At 40.7% G+C, this 26,160-nt stretch overlaps 2 protein-coding genes across 4 annotated transcripts in view; both read right to left on the bottom strand.

Annotated features, from left to right (window-relative positions):
- The window catches only part of dpr8 (defective proboscis extension response 8), a 167,620-nt gene that overhangs the window by 81,539 nt on the left and 59,921 nt on the right, over positions 1-26,160 (bottom strand). For 2 of the 3 annotated variants that reach the window (XM_017070101.4, XM_036820549.3), the window contains exon 3: positions 9,436-9,504. The gene's annotated coding sequence lies outside the window, so the exon portion shown is untranslated. The remainder of the gene's footprint in view (positions 1-9,435; positions 9,505-26,160) is intronic. The other variant, XM_065867796.2, reaches the window with a different exon arrangement.
- Positions 16,479-17,767, bottom strand: LOC108006567 (transcription factor BTF3 homolog 4). The gene is made up of 2 exons (XM_017070102.4): positions 17,617-17,767; positions 16,479-17,560 (listed from the first exon to the last, which is right to left on the bottom strand). The coding sequence occupies exon 2, from the start codon at positions 17,545-17,547 to the stop codon at positions 16,639-16,641; it is 909 nt and encodes a 302-aa protein (XP_016925591.2). The 5' UTR covers positions 17,548-17,560; positions 17,617-17,767; the 3' UTR covers positions 16,479-16,638.

Below are 26,160 nucleotides of genomic sequence, written 5' to 3'. Positions count from 1 at the left end.
ACTAACAACTGATTGGGAGGCGTAAAAAGAGGCTCCGTTTCCTGGCCAACAAACATACACACTCAGAGACATACAGACATGTCCTTGAGCCTGCCACGTGAAATGATTAAAACACACGCACCAGGCAGCTCTACCCAAGAATCTTGAAACAGAAACATCTTCTCCGGGCACCGCAGCACTTGGCGCTCTAACCGAAATCCATTCAGCAAACTAAACCAAACCAATTTAAAGTGAAAACCTCAATTCAGAACTCACACATATACACTCCATAGCATTTACCATACAGCATATACCATCACATAACCTTACCCATTGATTATAATACGCGGCGGCTCTTAGTCTTTCATCAAGTTTGCCAGCGCTTGCGGTCGGGAATTGGAAGCGGAAGTGGAAGTGGATGTGGATGTGGAAGTGTTCGGCGAGTCCTGAAGTCGATGTCTTATATGCAAATTTGATTTAACCCACACAAAGTGGAATAATAAATACAAATCTCAAACACGATCTATTGGGAAAACTCTTAGGCCGAGCCAGTCACACATGGAGAAATGCCATTCAAGACAGAGGTAAAAGAGAAAGTGTTTGAATAATAAAACATCTTATAAAATTGGAAAATTTAAATAATAATTTAAAATATAATGATCATTATTAAAAAATTAGAATAGATTTTTTTAAGTTAAAGAATAACAAAATCACTTGGGTGATTGATAATAAATTTTTAAAAATATCGATATATATCGATTTATTTTTGTTTATCGATTATCTGCTTTTTCAAGTGCTCAGGGCTGATATTTATGTTTTTATTAATTAAAGCAATATCAAAAATATTGAATATTTATATATCTTAAGGAGATGTATTAAAAATCATTCAAAAATGAAAGATCCTTTATATAAATCAATCATTTAATATTTCTTAAAAATTTCGATTCATAACCATGAGATATTTTCCCACTGCACACCTTTTGCTTCCTGATGTGTGACCTAAAAATAATGGAAATTCTCGGGTCGGGGTAGATCGAATACCTTTGACATTCCACGAGGCTGTCGAGGAGTCCCCTCTTTTCCGCTCCCCCGCCATTTCAAACGAATATCCATCATTGAAGGGCATTTGTTGAGTCGTGGCTGCAAACAAATATCTCATATGCCGGCTTGTTTCTGTATAGAAATTTGATTTTCATAAGCTGACTCACGTGCCACGTCAAATGGCTTATGGATGTATGAAAGTGCCGGTGTATTGGTTTGCATTGGAGTATCTGTGTGTCGATTTTTGGTTTACCATCCTGGCACGCACGCCCGCATATGCCGCGGGATTGAGCAGGATACCGAATCCCGAGTCCTGGATTGTGGATTCTGGATTCTGGATTCGGGTACTTGGGGTGGCAACGCATGAATTAAGCCAAAGATATGTTTGACAGGCAATATTTCCTATACCACCCCATACACACACACACATTTACCCAGGGCACGTAATGCATTTGCAAGGGTCCTGCACAGGAGCCAAAAATTATGCAGCATGCTTTTAGGGGCAGCGGGAAATGCTTTCAGGGCCCTCTTGCTGGCCGAAAAAGGATCGGTAAAGCAGCAACAGGAACCGGAAACAGGTGCGTAAGCCGGGCAAATAAACTATTTCCCCCATTTGAGTCTTTGAATACACTCAAGGAATAGTAGAAAAATCCCTGAGCATGCATATGAATGCACATCTGGGGATTCAGACGTCCAAGTGCCGGTCTTATCACTCACTTAAATGCAATCCCCATAACCAACCATATTCAAACCCATTCGAAAGGTAAGCAACTAATCTGTATATACTTTCCACATGCAGGTGACAATTTCTGCAATTCAAAAGCATGCGCACCTGCCTGTTTGCAATGTGAATATGAATGAATATATGTGGGCCAACCAGCCTGCGGGCTGGCAATTTAATTAAGTCGGCAAAAATAACACTGCCAGTCCTGCGAAATATGATAGATGATGATGAGTGCAATTTCAATTAAAAAACAGCATGGCCCGGCCATTTTATTTGGCGCCTGCATTCGTTTTTCAACATTTACCGCCACAGCAGCCCCTTTTCGAATTCAAATTCGATTTTAATTTTCTTTTGTTGGCCGCCGTGTTTCGCGGTCCTCTGCCAAAGGATATTTTAATCCTATGCAAAAACCAACTGGGGGCGTGGCGGCAGGCAGCTCAATTAACTGACATTAAGTGACTGGCTGGGGGAAATCTTTTTCGCCATTGAAATCGAATACGCGGCACAAGGCGAAGTGCACTCGAAAAAATGGGGAGGTGAGTCGTAAAAAAGGAAGATTTATAATGATCATCAAAGTATTACATATAAGAAACTGGGCTTTTATTGTAAACCTAATAATATCATCTTCAACGAGAACATTTTAAATTGATACTATATATATAAGATTCTTCATTAAATATAGTTGTTGAATTTAATATTTTCAAAGCTAAAATTCATAAAATCACAATGGATAAAAACCCTTGTGCAAATATGCAAAGTTTTCTCTGGAACATCCTGTTTTTGGGCATTTTTTTGTATTTAAGGGACTTCTTTCTTTAAGTCACATGTATTTTTCTGCGTGTAGCACCACCCACAACAGCACCTCCCTCAATCTCACCACCACAAGAAAGCCCAGCGAAAGTGACAGCACAAGTGACATTTCAATGATTTCGCTGTCAGTCAGTCAGTGCGTCAGCCAGTCTCTCTCTCTCCCGCTCTCCGTCTGTCATTCAGGCACTCAGTGTCTGAAGAATTCGCGGGCAGGGGCACTCAAGTGGGCGTGGCCGGGGTTCGAGGGGGGGTGGTAGAGCAGGGGGATGAGACAAATGGCTGTCACGCAATGGCGGCTCAAAACAACAACTAAACTCATGGTGGGGGAAATGCTGGAAAAGTGCTGGCCACAGCAGAACTGCGGGGCAACAAAACCATCAAACGGCTGTCGAAATGGCAAACGTTGTTTTTATCAGTTTCGAAAAGGCAGAAGCCAGAGCGAAATAAAATAAAAATAGAAATAGTCGTTCGGCTTTTCTTTATACGCTCCTGGCCCCCCGAAAAAGCCGAGAAAAATTTTTTCTGTCATGCCAGGAAAAACCAAAATCGAATGGGGGAATGACCTGATCGGCTTTGGCAATTAGTGCTAATTCGCAAGGTCTACATAAAGAATTAGATTCGCCATTATTTATGGAATAGATATTTTCGTATATCTATAGGTATTGATATGGGTATAGATACCGATATATACCACAGCAGCCGGAGCTCTCTCTGCGTATGCTAATTAGTCATTGAGTGGTTTTGATCCCCTGTAAGCGGCTTGTATCGCATGTGAGCACGTGTGTCACTCGGTATTCTGTTTTCTGCATGGAAAATGTAGGGAAAATGTATTAAAAACTAATTAGAAATCAGCCGGGGGGCGGGGGGCATTGGGTGTCTCATTACAGCCATCAGCCAGGTGAAAGTTTTAGTTCAATAATTACGGGATGAAAGCTGAAGTTGCGAATAAGTTCGTCCTTCACAACCCGCCACAGCCACCTTTGCCTATATTGGCTTTTAATCGATGCGCATCGATTTCATTTTGCTTTAAGCAAAAATGTTCAGTGCTCATTAAAGCTGATTAAAGACAACCTGCGTGAGTTTTGCAACACTTAGGTTTGGTAATCAGTTGGAAAAGTGATTTTGAGTTCGTAAGAGTATCAGTGTTTAAATAAAAGTAGTCTTGTGACTGAATTCGCCATACTTTTAATTTTAAAATATATTGTTACATTCTTCTAGACACCCGAAATTACATCTAAAAGTGATTTTGCAACACTGGTTTCTGTGGCACCACGTATATATTTTTTGATGCTTAAAAACCTTGAATAAATAATATGGAAATAATATTAATAATTATAAAGTCATACTTTCTGCAAATAAATTCATTTGGCCCGAAGAACAAACTAAAAATTATTTAATTAGTTAGTTAATGTAGGTCACAGTAGTAAGTATGTTGTAAAATATCTTTACTTTTAAAGAGTATGTAATTATTATTATTTATTTATTTATATGACCTTAAGCTATATTATAGCATAGAAGTAAATCCCAAACAGTCAGTACAAATATTCGTCCCAAGTCCTTGACAAGCTGATTACTTATGACTCAACTTGATTATATGTGTCCAACTGACTGTCGTAAAAAGTTTGGTCTCTGCTCCCTGCTCCTTGAAACTCGAGGTCCTTCTGCTCCTTGGTCTCCATTTCAATCATCTTTAGTTCACGCCTTCTGATTTGTCTAATGCAGGCCACACATGCACACACTTGAGGACAACTTGGCCATTAGTCGACGGGCAAGGACATCGCACATACGCCCCGTTGGCCGAGGACGCTAACTGGATCCGAGTTTGTCATTCGAGTTGTGCACTCCCGTTTAATAGACACTCCTCCTCCTCTGAACCCGATCTCCGCCAGCTTCATCCGCATTCGCATTCGCATCTTCATCTCCTTCTGGCAGTGCCTGGCCATATTTTAACTTAATTAACTTGCAACTATTTAAGTGAACAACACAAGTGGCTCGTTTTCGTGTCACCTCGCCGCTTTCTCCTTTCTCCTTTCTCCACCACGCTCAAGGATTTTTCTCCCATTTCTCCTTGTGTGAGAAATCTGGTTCTGGTTCTTCAGGTCGCCTCCTTGGCACACTCAATGACTACAAATTGTGGTCATCAGAGGAGGCGGAGGACCTGAGGCTCCAGGGGCAGTTCCAGAATTAAAGGTGGAAATAGGAAATAGGAGATTTCGTTTGTCACGTTCCAATGGGAAGAAGGAAAGAAAGCAGGACGGAGAAAGTGGAAAGCAGGCGGGGAAATGATGGCCATCAGTACTATGGAGCCAAGGCACGTATGCCGGCGGCGCCCCTCCCCCAATTTTTCCGCCCATCCTGCCATCCAGTTTTCCGCAAGTTTTCTCCTCCTGGCCTTTTCGCCCCGACTCCAACGATTGGCACTGCGATTTGTATAAAATTACAATTTCATTTGAAGCCAGAGCCCGTGAATTGAGGTCGATAGAAGGCCTCTATCTCTGACTGCTTGCCCCGCTTTCTCCGGCATCTCTTTTTTCCCTGCCTCCCTTTCTCCCGGTGGCTTTTGCTTTTATAGTATTTATGTGCGGTGAGTGGAGCACATCAGCTATGTGAGATCTTGCAACCAAAAGCCTCTACTTTGACAAACAAAAAGGAAGCTAGCGTTTACTGATTTCTTGACACTTTCAAATCAATCTAAAGAGCAAATTGCAAATGAAATGTTTTCGTTTGTGATTAAAAGATTATAAAGTCCATTGAATTTATAATAAGTCTTATCCAGAATTTTATTTTAATATATGATTTCTGTTTTATTGTAAATTTTATTAAAGCCATAAATCTCTTAAAGAAGTGTCTCAAAGTAGGCAACAATATATTTTGAGTGCTGAAGGCAATGCCATTTTTTAAATCATACTTTTAGGCATCCTTGAGTTCATTCATTGTCTAAAATTGTGCTTACACTTCATAATTTATTTCTGTTTCATAGTCTCAAAATTCTACTCAAGGTTTTAGTAACTTAAGGAGGTTCCTAAAAGTAGGCAACACTATACTTAAAGCCCAAAAGGCCACATAATTTTTTACTGCATACTTCTGGGCACCTTTAAATGTGATTTTAAGCCTTCTATAAAAAAAGCATCTCATAGTCGATCATCGGAAAATGGGAAATTAACAGTTTTCCATTTCCTTAAGCGCTGATTTCGCGGGTGCAGCTGCAGCGACTCAAGTCGAATCCGGAGCTCATTATGCGACTAGCGCCCGACTTTCCCCACCCATTGTCAATTGCAATTCTCTTAATTAGTTTCTGATGCTGGTGCGTTTCTCTGTAGTTCTGTTGGGATCCTTGGATCCTGGGATCCCTGAAACCCGGTCCCCCGGCTGTCCATCTGCTGTTTTTGGCATTTTCGTTCGACTTTCGGACAGTCGCTGATGTAATTTTCTGCTTGTTACGTTTCATTCGCTTTTCCCTCATTTTATTTTATTTTGCCATTTTCCTGGCATGGCGGCGTTGGAAAAGGAAGATGGAGTTTGTTTTGGTTGCTAGGAATTTATTCAAATTGGAATTTAATTGAAATGTTTGTCATTTGGAAGCTTTCCCACACACCCACAGTCGTGCATGTGTATTTTCTATATATCTATATACATATATATATTTAAATTGATATTTATATATCCATAGACATTTACATCTCTCGCATTTGACTTTTTCCAATTCGCTGCGGTTCCCAATTTCCCCAATTTTCCCCGTTTGCCATTGTTTTCCACTGTCTGTTTATTTATTCTGCGGCTTACTTTTCCCACAGCTCGCAGAGCGAGTAATTCTGGAATTTCAAGAATTTTAACTTGGTAAAAACCAACTTCTCCTTCCCCAAGGAACTATTTTGAGTAGGAAAATTCTTCGGGGATTTCTTTGTCAGTTTGTAATTCTCATTTCATTTTATGCTCTCTTAGTTATCAAATGAAAATAGCAAGTACCCCTATTATAACTACACATTTTAATTCCTTTTTCCTTAAACCAAATGGGTAAATTTGGTTTATTCCAAGCACATTTGTCAAAGTTTTCGGTCCTTTGAATTAGGATATTTCTGTTGTAGGAAAGATTGGGAGAAAGCAATTGAATTGCATTCTCTGCCAGGGAATTTAAAACTTTTGGCTTTGTAATTTATATTTTTTTTTCACATTCCCTGGTTGCCTCACATCCGCTTGGAACATGTGTTTTATTTTGTAAGTAGGAAGTGCGAAAATCGTCTGGTTAACAATGATTCGGGGCCCGGGAAAAGCGGAAAAGCGGGTTGAAAATATATATATAGTTAGAGTGGCAGAGTGAATGTGAATCACAATATGCTAAAACAGATGCAAAAAGTGGGAAATAAATATTTTGCCAGCAATCACAGCAATAACAACAACTGAGTGTTGGGCGCAGTTTTCTAGCCTTAGGATAGTTATTGTTTCTGGACTCTCTCTCTGTATTTTTCGGCCTGTAAACCAATTTGCCGAAAAACCAGACAACAACAGCAAGGGAAAATGTTAAAAACTGGCCAAAAACGAGCACACCAGCAACACAAATGGCAACAAAAATTGGCATTTGCAAAATTTTGTAGCCCACAAAAAATATATATACACACTCACACCAAGGAAAAAAAGTGAAAGCTGCGAGTTGAAGGGGCAGGAGAAATTTTTATAGTGAACACGGCTAACGAAATTGAGCTGCCGCAATGCCCGCAGAAAAGTGGAGTGCCCCCTTCAAGCCCCCCCCCCCCCCCCTGGCTATGCACCACCCACTGGCGAAAAACCACCCAACCACCCACCACCCACCAAGCCAAGCTTTTGCAACATAAACCAAAAATGCAGTCAATACAAATATAAATAACTGGCAGGGCCAAACAATCAAAAGCATTTTACCCCTACTCGCTGAAAAGCCACGCCCACTGCCCACCGCCCACTTGGGCACACACACATACACGCAAATATAGGCTCTCACACACACACATAGAATATTGCGTGTCTGTGTGGGCTTGTGTAATATATGGAAACGAATTTTCGGCGTGATTGCATCGCGAATACACGGCGTATACGTAATGCATTTGTAAAATGTAAAACGCACCGTGCACCTTGCAATTTTCCAGCCTTAATGAACATGCAAAAGGAGCCACCAGCTTAACTTAATGGAAATTTTGCGGTGGCCAAATTGGATTTTTGGGCCCCCCAGACTTGTTGAAAGTGTAATGGAAACTCTGATTTATGACCGCTCCCATGTGAGCCCTTCATTCTGCTTATGAGCAAGAAATCGACTTCCGGCTTCGGTTTGTTCATAAAAATGTTTGCTCATTTCATCTGCAAATACTTGGGACAGGCCAGGAAAAAAGCAGGGAAAACCCAGGGAAAATCAAATCAGCTCAGTCAGGCACGTTTCCACGGGCCATTAGCCATTAGCCATCTCCGTTTGCCCAACGCCTTCAATTTCATCAGGCGAAGGGCAACCGAAAAACTGAGCCACATATTTTTGGGAGGGGGGGAATACCAACCCTGACCCCCCTGGAAAACCCAGGAAAATCCGGGCAACACGTTCGCCACTGTTTGTTTAAATTTGCAACGTTCTACGGACAGAGCCGCGATCATTTGACCATTTCCGTTTGTGTACTTTATGCCTTCTCCACGTGCCCCACCATTTTCACAGCCATGAAAAACTGGCAATAATATTGTGGTAATATCATTTCGCAATTTAGTTTTGCCCACAGACACGAATTCTCGAACAACAATAGAAGCTAACCGAAAAACTAATTTCATATATGGTATATGGGTGTGCTATACATACATTTCGAGGAGTATTTACCCGTTGAGTTCGGTGGAATAAAAGTGCAAGCGGTTGTGTGTGTGTGTGTAAATTTTGGTCAGCAATGGAAAATTGCAAATTAAATTATTGCACACAGAGCGTTCTTTCTCTTTTTTTCGCCTCCCCGCAATCCGCAGCTCAGCATAAAAATATGAAAATAAATATTAGTACTGAGATCTTACAATTTTCCACAGCATTAAATTTCACTTAGCATACAGAAGGCTGGAAGAAAAAAATGCTAGATGGAGATGGAGACGAGCGGAAAAATAGTTTTTCCCATCGCGAAGTGCAGCTCGTTAAGCGTCTGAATCTCGACTAGCCCCTGACAGACATTCCAGATAGCGAAGGAGTATAAAGGAGGCGGGTGGTGGAAAAATTGGGCGGGGAGTTCATGGGGCAATATGAGCCTGAAGCCCCAAGGCACACACTCTTAAAACTCGAGGATGTAAGTAATGAAACCTATGAATTTTGGTCGGAACGTATTTGCCAAGCTTAAAAATATGTGAAAAAATATACTTTTTGGTACTACCATGCATCTATATATAAAAAACCTGTCGATAAAAACGCAGGTGTAGTCCATAACCCAAACCAGTAGAGCTACTGCCTTCAAATTTTTATCATATATTCTAGTTATAGGATAGGCTTACACCAAGAACTTATACCAAACAATATTAAAGCAAAAAAAATGTTTAAAAATAAATGTGTATTGGAACATTTACATATCTTAAGGTATCAGAAAAATATATTTTGTAAATCACATTTATCAAAACATACCTTTAACATAGAAACAGATTTACAGATAATATTTATAATAAGATACCTATTACAATATTTTAATAATTTTTTGTTGGACACCTTAGCTCAGTAAGACCCATAAACTGTGCCAAGCTTAGGGTATCCTGCCTTCGATCTGGCCAAAAGCCCTCGGCCACTTCTTGGCCAACTAAAATAAGTGGCTTAGCTGGAGCATCGCTGAAGTGCACGACAGTTTTGTGGGGCTTTGAGTGCTCGGACTGCCAAGGTGGCCACACCACGAAAGTTTCGAGGTTAAATTTACCTTTTGTGCTAATACCGGCTGCAGTTACCTTGGCTCGTCGGCTTTGGGGTCTGCTCTGCTATCCTCCGCCTGCAAGTGGAAGATGGAAAAACAGAAATCAAATATTTGCCATATCAGTTTTATATGTATATTCTTTTGCACCCCCCAAATAAAGAAGGAATAAGGGAATGGGGGGGTAAACTCATTAGGAACGTGCACATTAAAGGCATTGCAAATGATATTTACATATTTTATTTCGCAGCTTTTTATTTGCCCAGCATTTGGAGTGGAAACAGAGGCTAAAACAGGCGCCTTTCATTAACTTTCGGCTATTTGTGTGTCATCAGATGAACCGACCAGGGATATAATTATTCTTTGGCCCCCCCCCCAAAACAAAAAGCCGTAAACAAATTTCTGGCGCTGTCGAGAGTCCCCGGGGATGAATTCATTTCAAGACGTTCTCTTTATCATTTTTCCTTCTTCGGGTAGGTAAATGTTTTTTTTATATTTTTGTTTTGGGTCCCTCATAGACGCACCTTACTTATTTTGTATGTGTACCAGAGTATATTTGTACATTTAAATATCTATGTGTCGGTTGTTGTCTTCAGGTTACTTTGTTGTTTGGCTTGTTGCAGCCGAAAGATAACAGGGACTCGGTGGGTGGATGGTGATGTCCTTGCCGGGATTCAGGATACAGGATACAGCCACCTGGGAGCGCAGGACAATACAATACAGATCCTATCGCTGACTCAGGAGGGGGTCAGGGGGTCAGGGGGCAGGGAGAGTTCATTGGGTGACGATGACAGCAAATTGCATTAAATGAACTAGAAGAATGCCTCCAGGCGAGACTGATTGGAGACCTGCCGAGCCATTCAAATGTAAAACAGTAAGTGAGCAGAAGGGGCTCTTGACTCCGACTCCTGGGACCAGGATAAAAGGAGTTTTAAAGGACGAAACAGGTTCTGGAAAATACCCTTTGAAAGAGAGCTGAATAATATGGATAGATTACTCAACCTTAAGCAATAATTAATGAATTATTAAAAGAAAGGTGTAAGACGTATAAGCTGGGTACTCTAAAAATATTCCCACCTTAAAAAAAAAGAAAAAAAAGATATACAAATAAAAAAAAAAAAATTAAAAATATAAATACAAATACAAAATTGCTTAAAATGAATATTTATATTTGCTTAATAATAGTTCACTTATTAAATAATTAGAATTATTATAAAGTTACATTTTTTCTTTTACCAATCTATTTGTTTATATTTTTAGCTGAGTGCTAAAGTGATTTACTATATACCCTATCTAAAATGTCCCAAAAATAATCTTTCCAACTGTCATTTCAGATGCCCCGCCATCTTTGGAACCCAGCCAGCTGCCAAAAACTGCCATAGATATAATGGGAAAATCAGAAAACATATGAAAGCGGTTTAATGAGCTTGCTTGAAGGCGGGGATTTCGTATAGATACAGCCGTTTTATAAGCTCGCAGCTCCATTCGGCACTTGGCCATCAGACAGCCACAATGTATCCATTTCACCACCCCCACTAAGCCCACCGCCCACCGCCCACACATCGTCTGCCAACTCTTCGGTATCCTGGCCAAGGACCTCCGCCTCCACCAGGCATTAACCGCAACATTTTCGTCCTGTCAGCAAATTTTGGGGACAAACATCGTTTATACTTCTGCATTGGTCATGTATGCCGCCAGAACTCAGAATCCTGAGTATCCAGAGCCAGAAATCCGAAATGAGGAGTCAGGACTAAGGACTTAGGAATCAGGACCCATCCTGCCCGCAAATTGTCACTGCTGCTGGCTAATCAATTGTCGTTCTGGAGCTTCTACAGCCAGGGAACAATTTTTGGTGAGCTCAGCCTGCGGTTTTTCCTCGTATTTGATTTAGAAATTTGCAGGTAATGAAGCTGTTTAATGTCCTGCCCGCCAGGGGGCGTTGGCAGCAGCAGTCCTGCGGCTAGCCACTCAACTAACTTGGCCCTTTCATCCGTTCGGGATCAACTCTGTGGACCGAAGACACTGCGGTTTGGGCCAAGAGGTGCCCTGCTCCTGATCCTGGCCGGTGATGTCATAAGTAGCGAGACATAAATTAACGCAGGATACTCGGTTTCTGTTGCTCAAATGTGGTTGTGTGGGGCTCAAACTCCTGGCTGATTCAATTTTAAAGACAATTTTCCGATTGAGCGAGCCCAAAGCAATTATCCTTTTTGCATTCGGGGGCCAAATTTTGATACACCAATTGTCATGTGTTTGTGTTTTTGGTGTGAGCTGCAACTGGCAACTTTCGCCTCGAATTCATTTGCAATTAAACGCATAAACATTTTAATTATGCCAGAGCTTCGTCCGGGAAAGTTTCACTAACCCCCAAAGCGATCCCCCCCACCCCAACCATGGATAACCGAACCCCCTTTTTGACTACGCCTCAGCGCTCTTTGTTTGCCAAGTTTTTGGCGCACATGCATAATGAAAACTTTCCACGGCATTGTGAGTGCAAGGCAAAAGTCGACTGAGCCAAAGTCTGGCTATCAATTTGTTTGTTTGGCCTTTTGTCGGTGGTTGGGCGTTATAACCCCCCCTTTCGTACAGGTTGTGCTACTAAGCCGCAAAAGCTTAGGCGGCAGCTTAATGAATTTACATAACGCACACACAAATCAAAAGCCAAAAAGGAGACCAAGTCCCCTTCACCGCAAGAAGGCTAATCAGCTTGGGGAAAAGTTTTCACGAGGGGGGTGGCAGATCGAAATTATGCGAGTTTTCAGTTATTAAAAGGCAACCTTAGAAGTCAAATCCTTAGAAAAATACGCAATAAATAAAAATCAAATCGTTTGAACAGGAAATAAATGAGAAACTTTCTTTTTCCGAGCCCCAGTCAGGGGCATTCATCAATGACAAAAATCAATGTGGAGACAAGCTGCTGCCTTCAATCGATGACAATGAGCAGCGAAATTGAATTGAAAATTAATGTGGAAATTAAAATGAAAAATGCTGTATGCTGCATGCTGCCTGACTGAGTTGACATATTTTCATTAAGACAACCAAATCAATTGAGAAATTGAGAAATCGAACAGCCCCCGCAGGAATTTTGTACTTAATCTTCCAATGGAATACTTATGCGGGCAGGCAATTATTTACCAAGAAAGCAACTTGGGCTTCGGTGATATATGAAGCGTTGTCCAACAATTATTAGCTGACCCCAAACAGACAATTGGCCAACATATTTGTGTTTGCCATTCGCCGGACCCTGGCAATAAAATTAAAAGTCGCAACCGCCGAACTGGCTCTGCGAAAAAGGACCTCTTTTTTGGGCTGTGAGAGAAAAGGTTTTACTTGCACCGCTATTTATGGTCATGTGTATATACCCACACAACCGGCTAAGAGTTGAATTTATTGCCCCAACTCCTCACCCTTTCTTTTTTTTATAGCCTTTTCAGCCCCGGGCACATCCACATCCATACACAGCTCGTGTTTGTCTTGGGCTTTTGTTTTCGCCTCGTTTCTTTTCTGTTTTTCCACTCCGGTCCAGATTTTTCCCCAAACAAAAACCAAGGAATACAAAAAGAAAAGCGCCTTACTTCTGCCACTGCATTTATTTCACTTGATTTTCAAACAAAATTTATAAGTTGCGCGTCGCGTCGTTTATTTTGTTTTAATAGCAAAGCAATTTCAAATATAAAGACATTACCCAGCGGAACGGGAAAATGGTGTGTGTGTGGCTCGACTGCCAAGTTGCCAAGGCCTGAAAGCATCCTGCAGTATGGTATTTTGGGCCAGGTTAGCACGACTCAGGGGAAAAGTTAAGTAAAGAATTTTGGCAAGGACAAGTAATGGGGAAAAAGGCAGAACGAGCGATGCAGAAGAGCTGCTCAGCAGAACTCTTTCCGAGGGCGAATCGAGAATATTGATAAAAGGGCCCTTAAAATAGATTACAATAATTGAAGAGCCATCGAGGGCGAACTTTTCCTTTCCTTTCATTGTGAACTTCTCGCCAGCTGCTGACCCCGTGACCTCCTTCGGGATTGTGAGAAGCGCGTAGAGGGGCGCAGTTCATAATTGCCGTTTCACGAGCTTCGCCACACAAATACAATTGTGCTCCCCACCCACGCAAAATGGGGGGGGTATCGAAATCGAATCGAATCGAAATCGAATGGAGCATAAAGGACTGGCTGTCTGTAAGGACTTCTTTTGAATCCCCGGCTTGGAAGACGTGCGTTTTTGTAGTGTGACCAGCTGTTGTCTTGCCCGCAAAAGCTCGATAACAATCGCAAATGGCTTGTTACAATAACTACAATCTGTGGCAACGGAAAAATGGGACCTTATCAGTTACGGCAAAGTCAATTTGGGACCAACACATGTCCGTGTTCGCACGACTCGATATTAATAAACACTTAAGCCAAGGACTGGCGACCGCAATACAATGTCCTCGAATCGGGTTCCCCAGGATGTGTGTGTCCCCGAATGACACATGTGTCTTAAAATGAATGGCATCGTTTGCGGATGACAGGCGACGACCAGGATACGGTCGTCAGGACGCAGCCCTGTTGCCAGATATTAAATTCACCCTGCCCAGCCAGCCGGTTGCCAAATAATGCGTATTTCATTAGAGTCCAAACAAAAGTGGCGACAAACACGAAGCACCAGGCAAATGGCCTGGGATCCTAAGATCCTACTCTATCCCACCATCGATTCGACTGGGTTTATGTCCCAAGGAGGTCTATTTTTCACTCAGCCTAATGAGATGTTCTTAGGGCCCATTCATCTTCATCCATCTTTCGCTTTTCCCTAGCCACGGGTTTTCGGCATTCTTTTATGAATTATGGTAGATAATGTTCGACAATGGTCATCAAATCGAAATGACAACTTATATATATGCAACTATTTCCCAGCATTCAGAGTCCATCAGGTTTCTCTGTCCTAAAAAAAAGAGCGAAACGCCATTTTCAAGGACTCACATTTCCTGCCAGGTAAAGGAGCCACTTGGTGGAATGGCATTGGCTTGGACTTTTGGTTACGTGAACCTCTGAGAACCAAATATCTTTTCGGACACCCGCAAAATCCCACATTAAGCTTCAGTTCAGACCGAGAGAAATTTTATATGCCACACAAATATCGAATAAAAATGTCTGGGAAACAGCACCTTGACATGTTTAAGCTTTTATCTTTATATATTTCTTCCATTTTCTTTTTTCGTTTCTATGGCTCCATTAAGTTGCCCTATTTGCACACATATTTTTATTTTGAAAGCAAAAAACAGGGCTTTCTTGAAAATGAGTGGATGTCTAAAGGAAATTATAAAGATAATGAATATGCGGAAAATTTTTAAATAAATATCTGGTGTGTACCACAAATCCGTAGGTTTTTGAAATCACTTTTAAATGTAATTTTTCTGCCTAAAAGTATGCAGTGAATAGGTATAATCATAGTAGTTTTGAGCCTAAGATATATTGTTGCATACTTTAAGACACTTTAAATGATTTTAGTTACTTAAGCCTATAAACTACTTTGAAAGAGGTTTATATTCACAACTCAAAATGCAATCAATTTAAATAAAAATCACTTTTTTTAATCGCCTTTTCCTTAGAAATCCCCCAATGGATTTTTCAGGCCCAGAGTGGCCATTCCAACAATGTCCGGATTAATCAGTGTTAGTCACTGCCAATTTGGTCTTTACCCAATACCCAATACCCATTGCATATATGCATTTTGGGTGGCAAATTAAAGAGGTGTTCCCCATATCGTTGGCTTCTGGTGTCTGTCGACAGGCGATGAGATCCGATTTTCCTCCTAAGGGGGAACCCCAGCTCCACATCTATGACCCCCCTCCCCCCAGACGAGACGAAGGCCATCCATTGTTCCCTTGGAAGGCCAAAGCCGGGGTGATCAGCACATGGGGATACAATGTGGATACAACAGGGGTGCAAAATTAATTATACACGCATGCATAGACAAAGGATAGGGGGGAGTTCAGGGTGTTCAGGGGGTGGGGAAATGGGGGCAGGATGAGGTGTGGGTGGAGAACACCTCATAATAATCACTGGTGGCATGTGCTAATACGATAATGGGCGACCAGTTGGCAGATTCCCCAATCCTCAAACCTCTGCTCTCCTATCCTGATCCTTCCGCCAAACACTTTTTCTGCTCTGGATTTTTGCCTTTCCTTTTTTGCTATCTGTTTTATTACCTTTTTGCTATTTATTTATTACCACTAAGAACACACACACACACATGCACATGCACGCACACCTACATATATGCTCCACATATTCAGCACATCCGGCACGCCCCCTTTGCCGCCCCCCTCGCACTTTGAGGCACCATAAACAAATATATTAAATTTTAATGCTTAATTTATGTGCAGATTAATTTCGTACATTTTTCGAGGCGCAGATTAGTTTTCGCCATCCTTCCGCTTTCACTGCTTTTTCCGCCCTTCCGCCTTTTCCGCCCCCTGGAACGCTAGTTCTGATAAGTAGTGGGCGTGGCAGTTTCTCTTAAACGCTTGTTAAATGAATTTTGTATGAATTTTGCTTTTAATGCGTTCGGAAATTTGCGGAAATGCGGGATATATAAACATGAAAGAGCTCTCAAGGCAGGCAGTATCTAAAATTATGTTCCAATGTCCTAATAACTTTAGAAAAAAAACAATTGCTTTATAACGAAGGAGCTTAGGAACTTACTGTCATTCTAGTATTGAAAATATATTTAACAATGGAATACAATCGCTTGAAATCACTGAAGCGCATATTATTCATTTTGTTTAAAGGACAGGCCAACAATAAATTTGAATGAATAAACATTCCAATAGGGATTTCAACTTTTTAGGGATTTATTTAAAATCAAGCGTTAAGACAAGAGTAGAATAAATTATTTTGCCAGCAAATAATTTGTATGGTATTTTTGGTACAAGTGTTGAAAACGCAGAAAATACTGCATTTTATGTTAGTATTTCTTCCAGAAAAATCCTAGTTTTTACGTAATCGTTATGTAATTGGTAACGTAAGAACGCATGATGAAACACTTTTGGCATGAACCCCATTAAAACAACATTTTATGCTTTTTCACAGATGATTTTTCGATTTGTTATTTAATTTTTGACTTACAAAGATACCAAATTGCTTTTAAAAATAAATAACAAATCGAGGCAGGCCATGAATGCATATTTTTTGCATTTTGCCAGCTTGTTGGAGGCCGACAGTCCAAAATTGGGTAGGATTAGGCCTGGATATTGTCCTCTTCGTCGGAGGATCCGGTATAGGGATTCATCGGAGTCAGGCTGTCGAGTTCGTCGTCGGAAAAGGGGCCACGTGGAGTCCCAGGACGAGGCACCTCAGTGGGGTAATCATCATCGGAATAGTAAGAGCGATCGGCCCAGCCATCGCACTCATCATCAGCTTGGTTAGGATCTGAATCATGCCCAGAAGGGGCGGTATCCCAGCTGCCCAGCGAATCGTCATCGCCGACAACGGTCTGATCTGACCATCCCTCATCCGAGGGGACTTTGGTGTTATCGGAATCGGCGCTCAAATTGGAGCCCACCTCGAAGAACTCCTCCTCCTCCTCGTCCTCCTCGGCGATCTGCTCCAGAGGGTGGACATCCTTGGTCGGGGAATCCCCGCCTGCCTGGGGATCCTGCTCCTTGACCACTTCGGCCTCCTTTTTGTTAGCCTCCTCGGCCTGGGCGAGCATGTTCCGGGCCTTCTTGTTGCGACAACGAATGCGATTGCGCGGCTTCTTGGGTTTCTTGGTCACCTGGCTGGTCACCTGGCTGGTCACCTGGGATGGCTGCTCCTGGCTGGCCTGGGATTGGATGGTCGCAGCAGGCTGCGACTTTGAACTCGACGGATTGGAGCGAACCAAGTCGCCGCTGAGCACAAGCACATTGCTGGCCACCGAGCCCTGCACCTTGGGGCTCATCAGCAGTATCTCGCTGGAGTCGTTCATCTCCAGGGTGATCTGCTGGATGCCGGGCACCTGGTTCAGCGACAACTTGGCCAGCGTGGCCTGGAGGCGCTTCTCCTCCACCGCCGGCGAGGATTGGACGTGCTTGTGCTTGCGGCGCACCGATCCCTTGCCGCCAATGCGCACCACATCCTCCATCTTCTTCAGCTTGCTCAAATCCATCGTTCTCTTCTAACTTAAATTTATACGTTTAGAAAGTTCTTTAAATTTATCAAGAGTATTTATAGTTACTTTTTTGGTTTTGGAAAAAAAAAATAGATTTTTTTTTGTTCACTTTTTTTCACCTTTGAAAAATTAGGAAGTTTAGTTGTTATCAGCCCGAGGGAAGTGAAAAAACTGAGGCTCATCGGAGAAATCCCGAACGGGTTGACTTTACTTTGAAGTCAAGGCCTACTATTGGAGCACTAAAATCCAAACAAAGAAATCAGGGCTACTCAGTTTTTACAACACTATGTTCGATTTAAATAATTATTTTTGTACAGTTTAAATACATTTGTTACTCTTATTTTAATAAATAAAAAAATATGACATTTTAAGCGTAAGTATAATAATAAAAATATAAAATAATATGAGTTTCTATTTTGAACAAAAAAATTACTCCTTTTTTTAGCAGTTTTTTTTATCGTAGTTTGGTCAAATCAAGGAGTACAGCTATAAGACCGACTGTGACATTCCTGGATCTGACGATTATTTTCTTTATAGCGTCCAAAAAACTGGATTTTTAGGGCAAAAAATGGAGTTCCGATTTTAGTCAAAAATACGAGATTCAGATTTTATTCAAAAATGCGATTTTTCTATCCGGTTTTTCAATCGTAGTTTGGTCAAATCAACGCGTACAGATAAAAGACCGACTGTTTTGAACAGCTTGCTAAATTTACTAACGATCTTAGTCATTCTAAACAAAATTTATTTCTTGACCAATTTTCGCATTTTTTGTAAGGGTGTGCATCGTCTTTTTTTGCAAAAGATGTGAAAAGTTAAAAATTTTCAGGTTGGAACACAAATGGATTGGAAACTAAGCAACGAGCTCAGCGAGGTATGACATTCCTCGATCTGACCCATACTTTTTTTACAGCAGCCAAAAAACTGGATTTTTAAGGCGAAAAATGGAGTTCCGATTTTAGTCAAAAATGCGATTTTTCTTTCCAGTTTTTTAATCGTAGCTTGGTCAAATCAAGGCGTGCAGCTAAAAGACCGACTGTTTTGAACAGCTTGCTAAATTTGCTAACAATCCCAATCAATTTAAGGAAAATTTATTTTTTCACAAATTTTCGCATTTTTTGTTAGGGGGTGCATCGTCTTTTTTTGCAAAAAATGTGAAAAGTTAAAAATTTTCAGGTTTGAACGCCAATGGATTGAAAATTAAGCAACGAGCACAACGAGGTATGACATTCCGCATTCTGACCTTTATATTCGTTATTACAGCCAAAACACTGATTTCTTAGTGCGGGAAAATGTGATTCAGATTTCTGTCAAAAATACTCCTTCTTTAGCGGTTTTTCGATCGTAGCTTAGTCAAATCAAGGCTTATAGCTATCTGGGGTCCTTAGGTAACAGATATTTCCCTGACAACCTGTAAAATGGGGTTCCTTTCGGGACCACTGATAAAACTTTAGATATCTAGGTAAGCCATGAGTTTTAAGACGTAGTAATTTGACATTTAACTTTTAATTAAACCCATTTTAAGAGTGGTGAAAATCACCCTTTTTTCGTGAGTGATGAAAGTGAAGACAGTGCAGCAAACAAAGTGACGGACGACCCGAAAAGTACAATTGAAAGGAGGTCAGGACGGGGAACAAACGGATGCAATGGGCGAAGAACAGACAACAGTTCTGGCCACTTTGGGTCCACTCCTGGCCAGAATTAACCTACAAAGTTGCTGTGTTGCCCTGGTCATTTGGCTTCGGGGGGACTGATTAAATTGCGAGATTTTCACTGCCATAGCTGTCATTGTTGTTGTTTGTGGCCTCGTAAACATTTCAGTGCAATAAACGTTTATTTGATTTTATTTGTTTTAATGCGGCGGGGCCACGCCAGTCCGCCTCTTAACTGGGCTCAGAGTGGATTCGGTTTGGCTCAGAATGGTTCAGGATGGTTGAGAAAGGCTCAGCGCCTCTGCCAATTGCCGTTGGCTGTTTGCTTGGCGCAGTGGAATGTTTTTTTCGCAGTCACTGTGGCCGCGTAAAAAGCTCGCGGCATTTTCCTCAGCCTCCGCAGCTCATTTGTATGTGTAGGTGAGTGTATCTGTGTGTGTGTGTGTAAGGATGTGGGGGCGTGTACAAGGATAACCAGCCGCCCACTCACTCTTTTGGCACAAAAGCCGCACAGTTGTCAATAGAAAAAGAGGAAAACTTTAACTTTGTTGCTGCACTTTTCGGCGGCTATGAAATGGGAAAGTGTAAAAGTGTTGGGGGGGGGGGGGAATGGGAGGTCCTTGCTCGAGGGCAACACACACAGATACACACACACACAGAGAGACAAAAATGCGGTCATTGTTACGTTTATAAACAGAATGGGCATGAGGGGCATCCTGACCGCATTACCAACTGCCAAACTGACCAGCAAAAAAAAAGGTGAAAGGAAAGGCAGGGGCGGAGGGAGCAAAAAAAAACAGCAGGAGGGGTTTGCAATATTTTCTGCAATGCTGCACATTTAAGCCAAAAAAAGAGAGGGGATGCGCTCACCTGGCCAGGTGACTATATTTTTGGTCTTCGAGTTTTTCCGATGCTCTCGAGTAGCATTTCGTTAGATAATTTTGGTTTTTTACTTGTTTTGTGATTTATAACAAGTGCTAGAATGCTGGGATGCCAGGTAGCCAGGTTGCCAGGACGCCTGAAGGGCAATAAGGAGCTGAACTAGAGGAGGATCCTGGCAGTGGCATAATCTACAGTTTGTGTTTTCAATGACTGTCAGCAAGTGCATTTGGAGTTATGTCAGGCCAGGGAAAATTCTGGGAAAAATCAGAGGGGGTGTGGGTGAGCAATGGAGTGCCAACTGGCGATGACTGCATCCTGATTGTGTTGACCACAGTGCCAAAGTGCCCTGGCATCCTGGCATCCTGGCACACTGGCATCCTGGGGAGCGGAACTCAATCGCCAGTCACAAATGGCAAAAATTGTAGCACCGAGAACCAGCCAACGGAATTGGAAATCTAAATGCACGGAAGTGTTGATAGGGGTTTTATTTCAATTTAATTGGTATCTTTCTTGGTCCAAGGAACACAAGGAGAAGCACTCAAAGAAAAAGGTAATAGAACATTGCATACGATAGTTGGAACTTTCTTGCCCTTAATATATTTCAACTCAATAAACAGAAAGTTGGGCACAACTCTGCCACAACACATTTAGGGTATTCAATTGCGTTGCAAAAGTGTAAACTTTGTAAGTTTGCCAGACGAGAATTGTGAACGCCCTCTATTTTAAAATATCGTTGCAGGAAATTGACGTACAAAATAACGCCAACTTTTAAATTTTTGTGAAAAGAAGGCTATGATATTTTCTGTCATTAAAACCCAACTTTTCAGTATATTTTTAGTATTTTAGATAAAATTCCTACCCATTATTAACCCCCTATTTCTACACAAGTACAACAGATTTGTATACATAGGCTGGGGTGTTGTAGGCCTTGAAAACTGTTTTGTATGGAAATTGTTGTTGGAACTGCTTACACTTTTACACTTTTCAAACGATTGCAACGCAATTGAATACCCTAATTGATCTATATTTTTATTGCATAAAAAGTAAGCTTTGAGTTGAAACTCAAGACCAGGTTATTTCTGGGCAGCCTGTCAACAATTGAAATTGCAAAAAGAAAGCAGCTTTCATCTGCACATATTTCCCTCCACTTTCTCCTCGCAATTTCCCTTCCATTCGCTTTTGCTTTTCCACAAAGCAGCAGAGCTGTCAACTGTTTGGCGATAAACAAAGGACCAAACAAATGAACAATTGTCACCTTCTCTGTCTTTGGCCTTCAGTTTTCATAGGGGTAGTATATGGGGGGGGGATAAATACTGGGGCCTGTCAGAGGGACCCCACACTTATGGGTCTTTCGATTATTGCCGATGAGCGATGGAACCCCTCACTCATGTACATATGTAGTCCCAAACGCTTGGACTCATCTCCTTTCAGCTGATTATAATGGCTGCACTGAGAAAAACCCATAAATAAATCTATGATATCCCTTATTGATATTACTTCCTTGCTGAAATATGGGTTATTATACAATTTATTTTTAAATGTATCAGTATCTTTACCAATCCTTAAAATGGTTTACTTAACAATTACCCACTACAAATGATTTTGAAGGTTAAGCTTACCTTGCTTAAATGTTGTTTTCTTAGGGGATTTGTATTTAAATTACTATATTTGTTTTTGAACATTTAAGATAATCGATAACCTTAGGAATTTTAAGTTACTTATATACTAAATATTGCTTAAAAAAATTTGAAATAATAAAATGAGCTTATCTAACCTTCCCAAGAATGTATTTTATATATATTATTCTACGAAAGCTGGCTATGCTATATTCTTTTATGGTAAGCTTATGATATAGCTGAGTAAAATATAAATAAATAAATAAATAATAATTGCATTTATAGTACCTATTCCAAAATCTTGAATCTTTTAAATACTTTTTTTTAAATGAGCTAAGTAAATTTTCTCAGTGTACGCAGGTCGAAGGCATTTGACGTGCTTAAAGAGCTGAGATGAAGAAGATCTGGGGATTCCGGGCGGAACACGTTAAGTTGATTAATTGCAAATTTGAAGAAAACAAACTGCAAGTCAAGCCAAGACAGCCACTGAAGCCGGCACTGAGAGAAATCTCCCAGGGTTTTCCCAGGCCAATTTCCATGGCTTAAACTCTGGGTTATCCCGGCAACTCGAAGTGAAAAGTGAAAAGTGGAGAGAGCAGGGGAGAAAAATCCAAAATCGAGCGGGCAGGCGAAATTAAATTAAGCAAATGCTTGGCAAACTGTCTGCCTCACACACACAGATACACACACATACACACACACTGTGAAACAAAAGGAAAGTGTGCCAGTGTGTGTGTGTGTGAGTGGGGGAAATGGATTTTGGGTTTTTCTGAGGCTGAGTGAACGATTTGCTGGCCGTTTTTTCCTGTCACGCGCGCTTTGTTTGCCATTTTGAAAAATGCCCAATGCACACACACATGCACAGCCAAATGGGGGCGGTAGGTGTGGCAGGATGTGTGCGTGTGTGTGTTTGTGTATCTGTGAGATACTCACGTTTGGCTCATAACTGAAATTCAGGCTTTAAAGCTCAACGACTCCTGGCAGAAGGCGGATAAACCAGACAATGTCCGACAGGCAGGACACTCTGGACTCGCAGGACTCACAGGACTCGAAGGACACACCCGATGTTGTTATGGCTGCTCATATTTACGTCACCAAAATGCTTAACCCGTTTATGCCATTAAAAGGATTTCACAGGCCGCTGAAGCCGAACCCAAATAGGAAATAGGAAAAGGAAAAGGAAGGGCCCCAAACCTGCAGGACAATGGCCAAGAAAATAAAGTGAGCCTGGGAAAAGGGCGGAAACTGAGCTAGGGGGCTTTTCCTAGAGCAGCTCGAAAATATGGGAAGGGAGGGGTTAATGAACGTGCCCTGGCCAAAAACATTTTACCAAAAAAAAATGTAAAAAAAAAAACAAGCACTTTTCTTTGCTAAATTCCTTGTGACACATAAAATCGCCGTAAAAGTTTGAAAAAGACTTGCAGTAGGCTTTTATTTTGAACGGCAAAATATTGATTTTACTTGCCCAAAAATTAAATTCTGCATTGATGGTCATTCAATTATCTTTTTTGCCCAATTTGCATATATTACTGCTGCACTTTGGCATTTATTTTTGCCATTTTAATGAATTCTTTTACGCTCTTAAGATTTTCATTCAACCTTTGATTATTTTGCATACTTCAGTATATTTGCCAAGTGCCTGGGGGTTTAGGAATATTAAATTAAATATATTTCCCTATTATTTTACTGAAAAACCTATCAATTAACTACCTTCATTGAAATCAAATACTGATTTGCATGGCTAAACTATTGTTCAAGGTTGTTTTTAACTTAACATTATGTTGGATATAATACCACAAGCATAAGAAATATTAAAGATTTTTTTAATAATTTGGTTCTTTTTATTAGAGGTGCAATCAAAAATCAAAATCAATTTTGATTTATTTTTACTTTCAAAGCAAAATTGAGCTAATAGCTAAAATAGTGCTTCTAATTTTTTCTTTTCCCTAGAGTTTTTCATTAAAAATAAAATATTTTAAAAAAGCAGATGAACTCGAAATGTGTTTCCCCATTTGCATTGAAGGCAATGTAGACTAAATTAATTTATTTTAAAATTATGGCTGCTGTATTCTTTTTTTTTGGCGCATTTCTTCTGACCTTCAAAGGGCATTCGTCAGCAATATTGCCCCCCTTTTTCCACCAGAAAACCATCCCCTTTTCAGCCCACCCCTGCGATGTTAGCAACTATTTTTAGTGCCCAAGTTTCTTAATAAATTTCAAGCGTCGTTCTTTTATGATTATTTGAAAGTGGGCGGGCGGAAAGAAGGCGTGGCAGGGGCTGCGATTGCGATTGCGAGTGGTTGAGGTGGTGGGGCTCATGAGTGTTTTTGTGGGTCCCTGGGCTGCGGAATGAAAAGTTCACCGACGTGGCACACAGCACACAGCACACAGCATGCACTTGGCCCTGGCGCGTGGCGAGTCAAATGAAAATGAAAATGAAAATGAAATCGGCATAAAACACGACAAGTGGAGGCCATTAAGGCGGGGGTTAAAAGGGGCCAAAGGGGGTGACCCCCAGGAGCAAAGTGCTCTGAAAAGCAGACTGTGCATGGATTATACATATATGGTTTATGCACAGTCAAATGGAAATGGTTACGGAAATGCAATCGAAGTTTTGTGAAAGCGGAAGGAATATAATGAAGGGCAAAATGAATGGCAAAACTTATTGGAGCATCAATATCCCCGGCTCTGATCAAAAGCAAAAGCGACTCAAGGTCCCGCACTTTCAATTACTAACCAATTTAGAACGGCTAACGATGTTTTTCCTGCTTAAAAAATGAGAGATTGGAAGGGAAAACAACCTATTCAACCCATTCCTGTCGCATCACATTACTCATACGCCCCATCTTGCCGCATTACTCATACGCCCTAGTGTCATTAGCCATTTTCCTGGTTTCTTGGCCACTTTCCTCCTTTCCTGCTGCATTTCTTTATCACTGTGCCAAACTCCCTTGTTGCCTGCACTTTTTATTTATGTATTTGTTTATCTATTTCTCTTGCTTTGCTGCTTCCAGGATAAACAAGTTTTTCGCCCCACCTCCGGATTTTTGATGATATTTTTCGGTCAATATCAATATGTGGGCAAGCCCACGAAAAACACCTGCAAATGTGGAAAGGGGCGGGGCTGCTCCCATTTTTATCCAGGGTGCTCGCGAAAATATTTTCGCATACCAAAAATCCCAAAAAGCAAGGTAAAGGGGGGGCAGAACTAAAAGCGCATGAAGCATAAATTTCGCATTAACGTAAAGCGCGAGGAAAAAAAAGCAAAAAACAAATGTGGGAAAAAAGAGGTAAAGAAGGACGACAGCGACACAAAATATGCAATAATAATGCCAAAAATAAATACCAAAAATACACCAGAACACACACCCACACACACACACAACAATATCCTCACGGGTTGCTGGAATAAAAGTAAATAAAAAGGATGCGGAATGGAAGGACCAAAGAGCAGGGGCGTCGAAAAGGGGGAAATGCAAAGCACAAGCTGCCTAGATTACTCATGCGCCCCGTGTGCTCCTTCTCATGGCAGCAAGAATAGAAAGGGTTCGGGGAAAGTGAGGTGGGGAAAGCAGGGAAAGTGAAGAAAGCCGGGGCCGAGGGACTGGGGAAGCGGACAGCTTAGCGACAGTGATGGCAGACCGTGTGTTACAAAAAATATTTGATAAAAAAGCTTAAAATGCCAGCATAATGCAGATTTACTCAAAATTAACTTCCACTATAATCAGATTTTTTTATGAAAAAAAAAATACACAGGGTATTGTAAAATAGAAATGGAGTTAGGTTGTTTTTTGTAATGCAATTAAATATATAAAAAGTAAAAGAAAAATTGAAAGCAAAAATAGATTTGCTTTTAAGCAATCAAAACAAAATAGTGTATCTAAGGAAAATATATTTAAGATAAGTGTTTATATTTGTTTTAGTTATTTACCTTATGGAAGTAATAAAACCAACTGGTTTAATAAATTGAGGAAAAATCTGTTATGATTTAAAAAAGGACAATTCTGAATTTTTTACCAGTGTAGTATAAACCAATTAATACTTGTAGCACTAGGAATGACAGCTTAAAAATCAATTTTAAAAATGTTAATGTTCCCTTAAGAGTTAAATAAATTTTCTTTGCTAAGAAAACAATGCTTAAAATATATTTTTTAACATTTCAATGTCCCTAAATTTTAATGAATATTTTTAACATTGCTTGTGTCAAAGTCCACATACACTAAAATATATTTTTAGCAACCATTGTTTGGCAGAGAAATTCTTTTTTAATTTTTTTATGTACTGAGATTACTTGATATATTTGTAAAAATTAATATGTACCATTTTGTGTCAATTATATTATGTCACAGGGTTCTTATATTTTCGTAGAATATTTTAAAATTAATTGCATATGAGATTGTGCCCAGTATCTTAGGGTATTTCCTCGTCCTGCAGCAGGACCTTCGCCTCAGCCCCTTGACAAT

Source organism: Drosophila suzukii, chromosome X, assembly GCF_043229965.1.
Source record: "Drosophila suzukii chromosome X, CBGP_Dsuzu_IsoJpt1.0, whole genome shotgun sequence".
In the NCBI taxonomy this organism is placed as follows: domain Eukaryota; kingdom Metazoa; phylum Arthropoda; class Insecta; order Diptera; family Drosophilidae; genus Drosophila; species Drosophila suzukii.
This window is presented reverse-complemented; position numbering and strand designations above follow the sequence as displayed.

Excerpts from the sequence above, each read along its gene's own strand:
- LOC108006567 (XM_017070102.4), bottom strand. The coding sequence starts at position 17,547 with ATGGATTTGAGCAAGCTGAAGAAGATGGAGGATGTGGTGCGCATTGGC.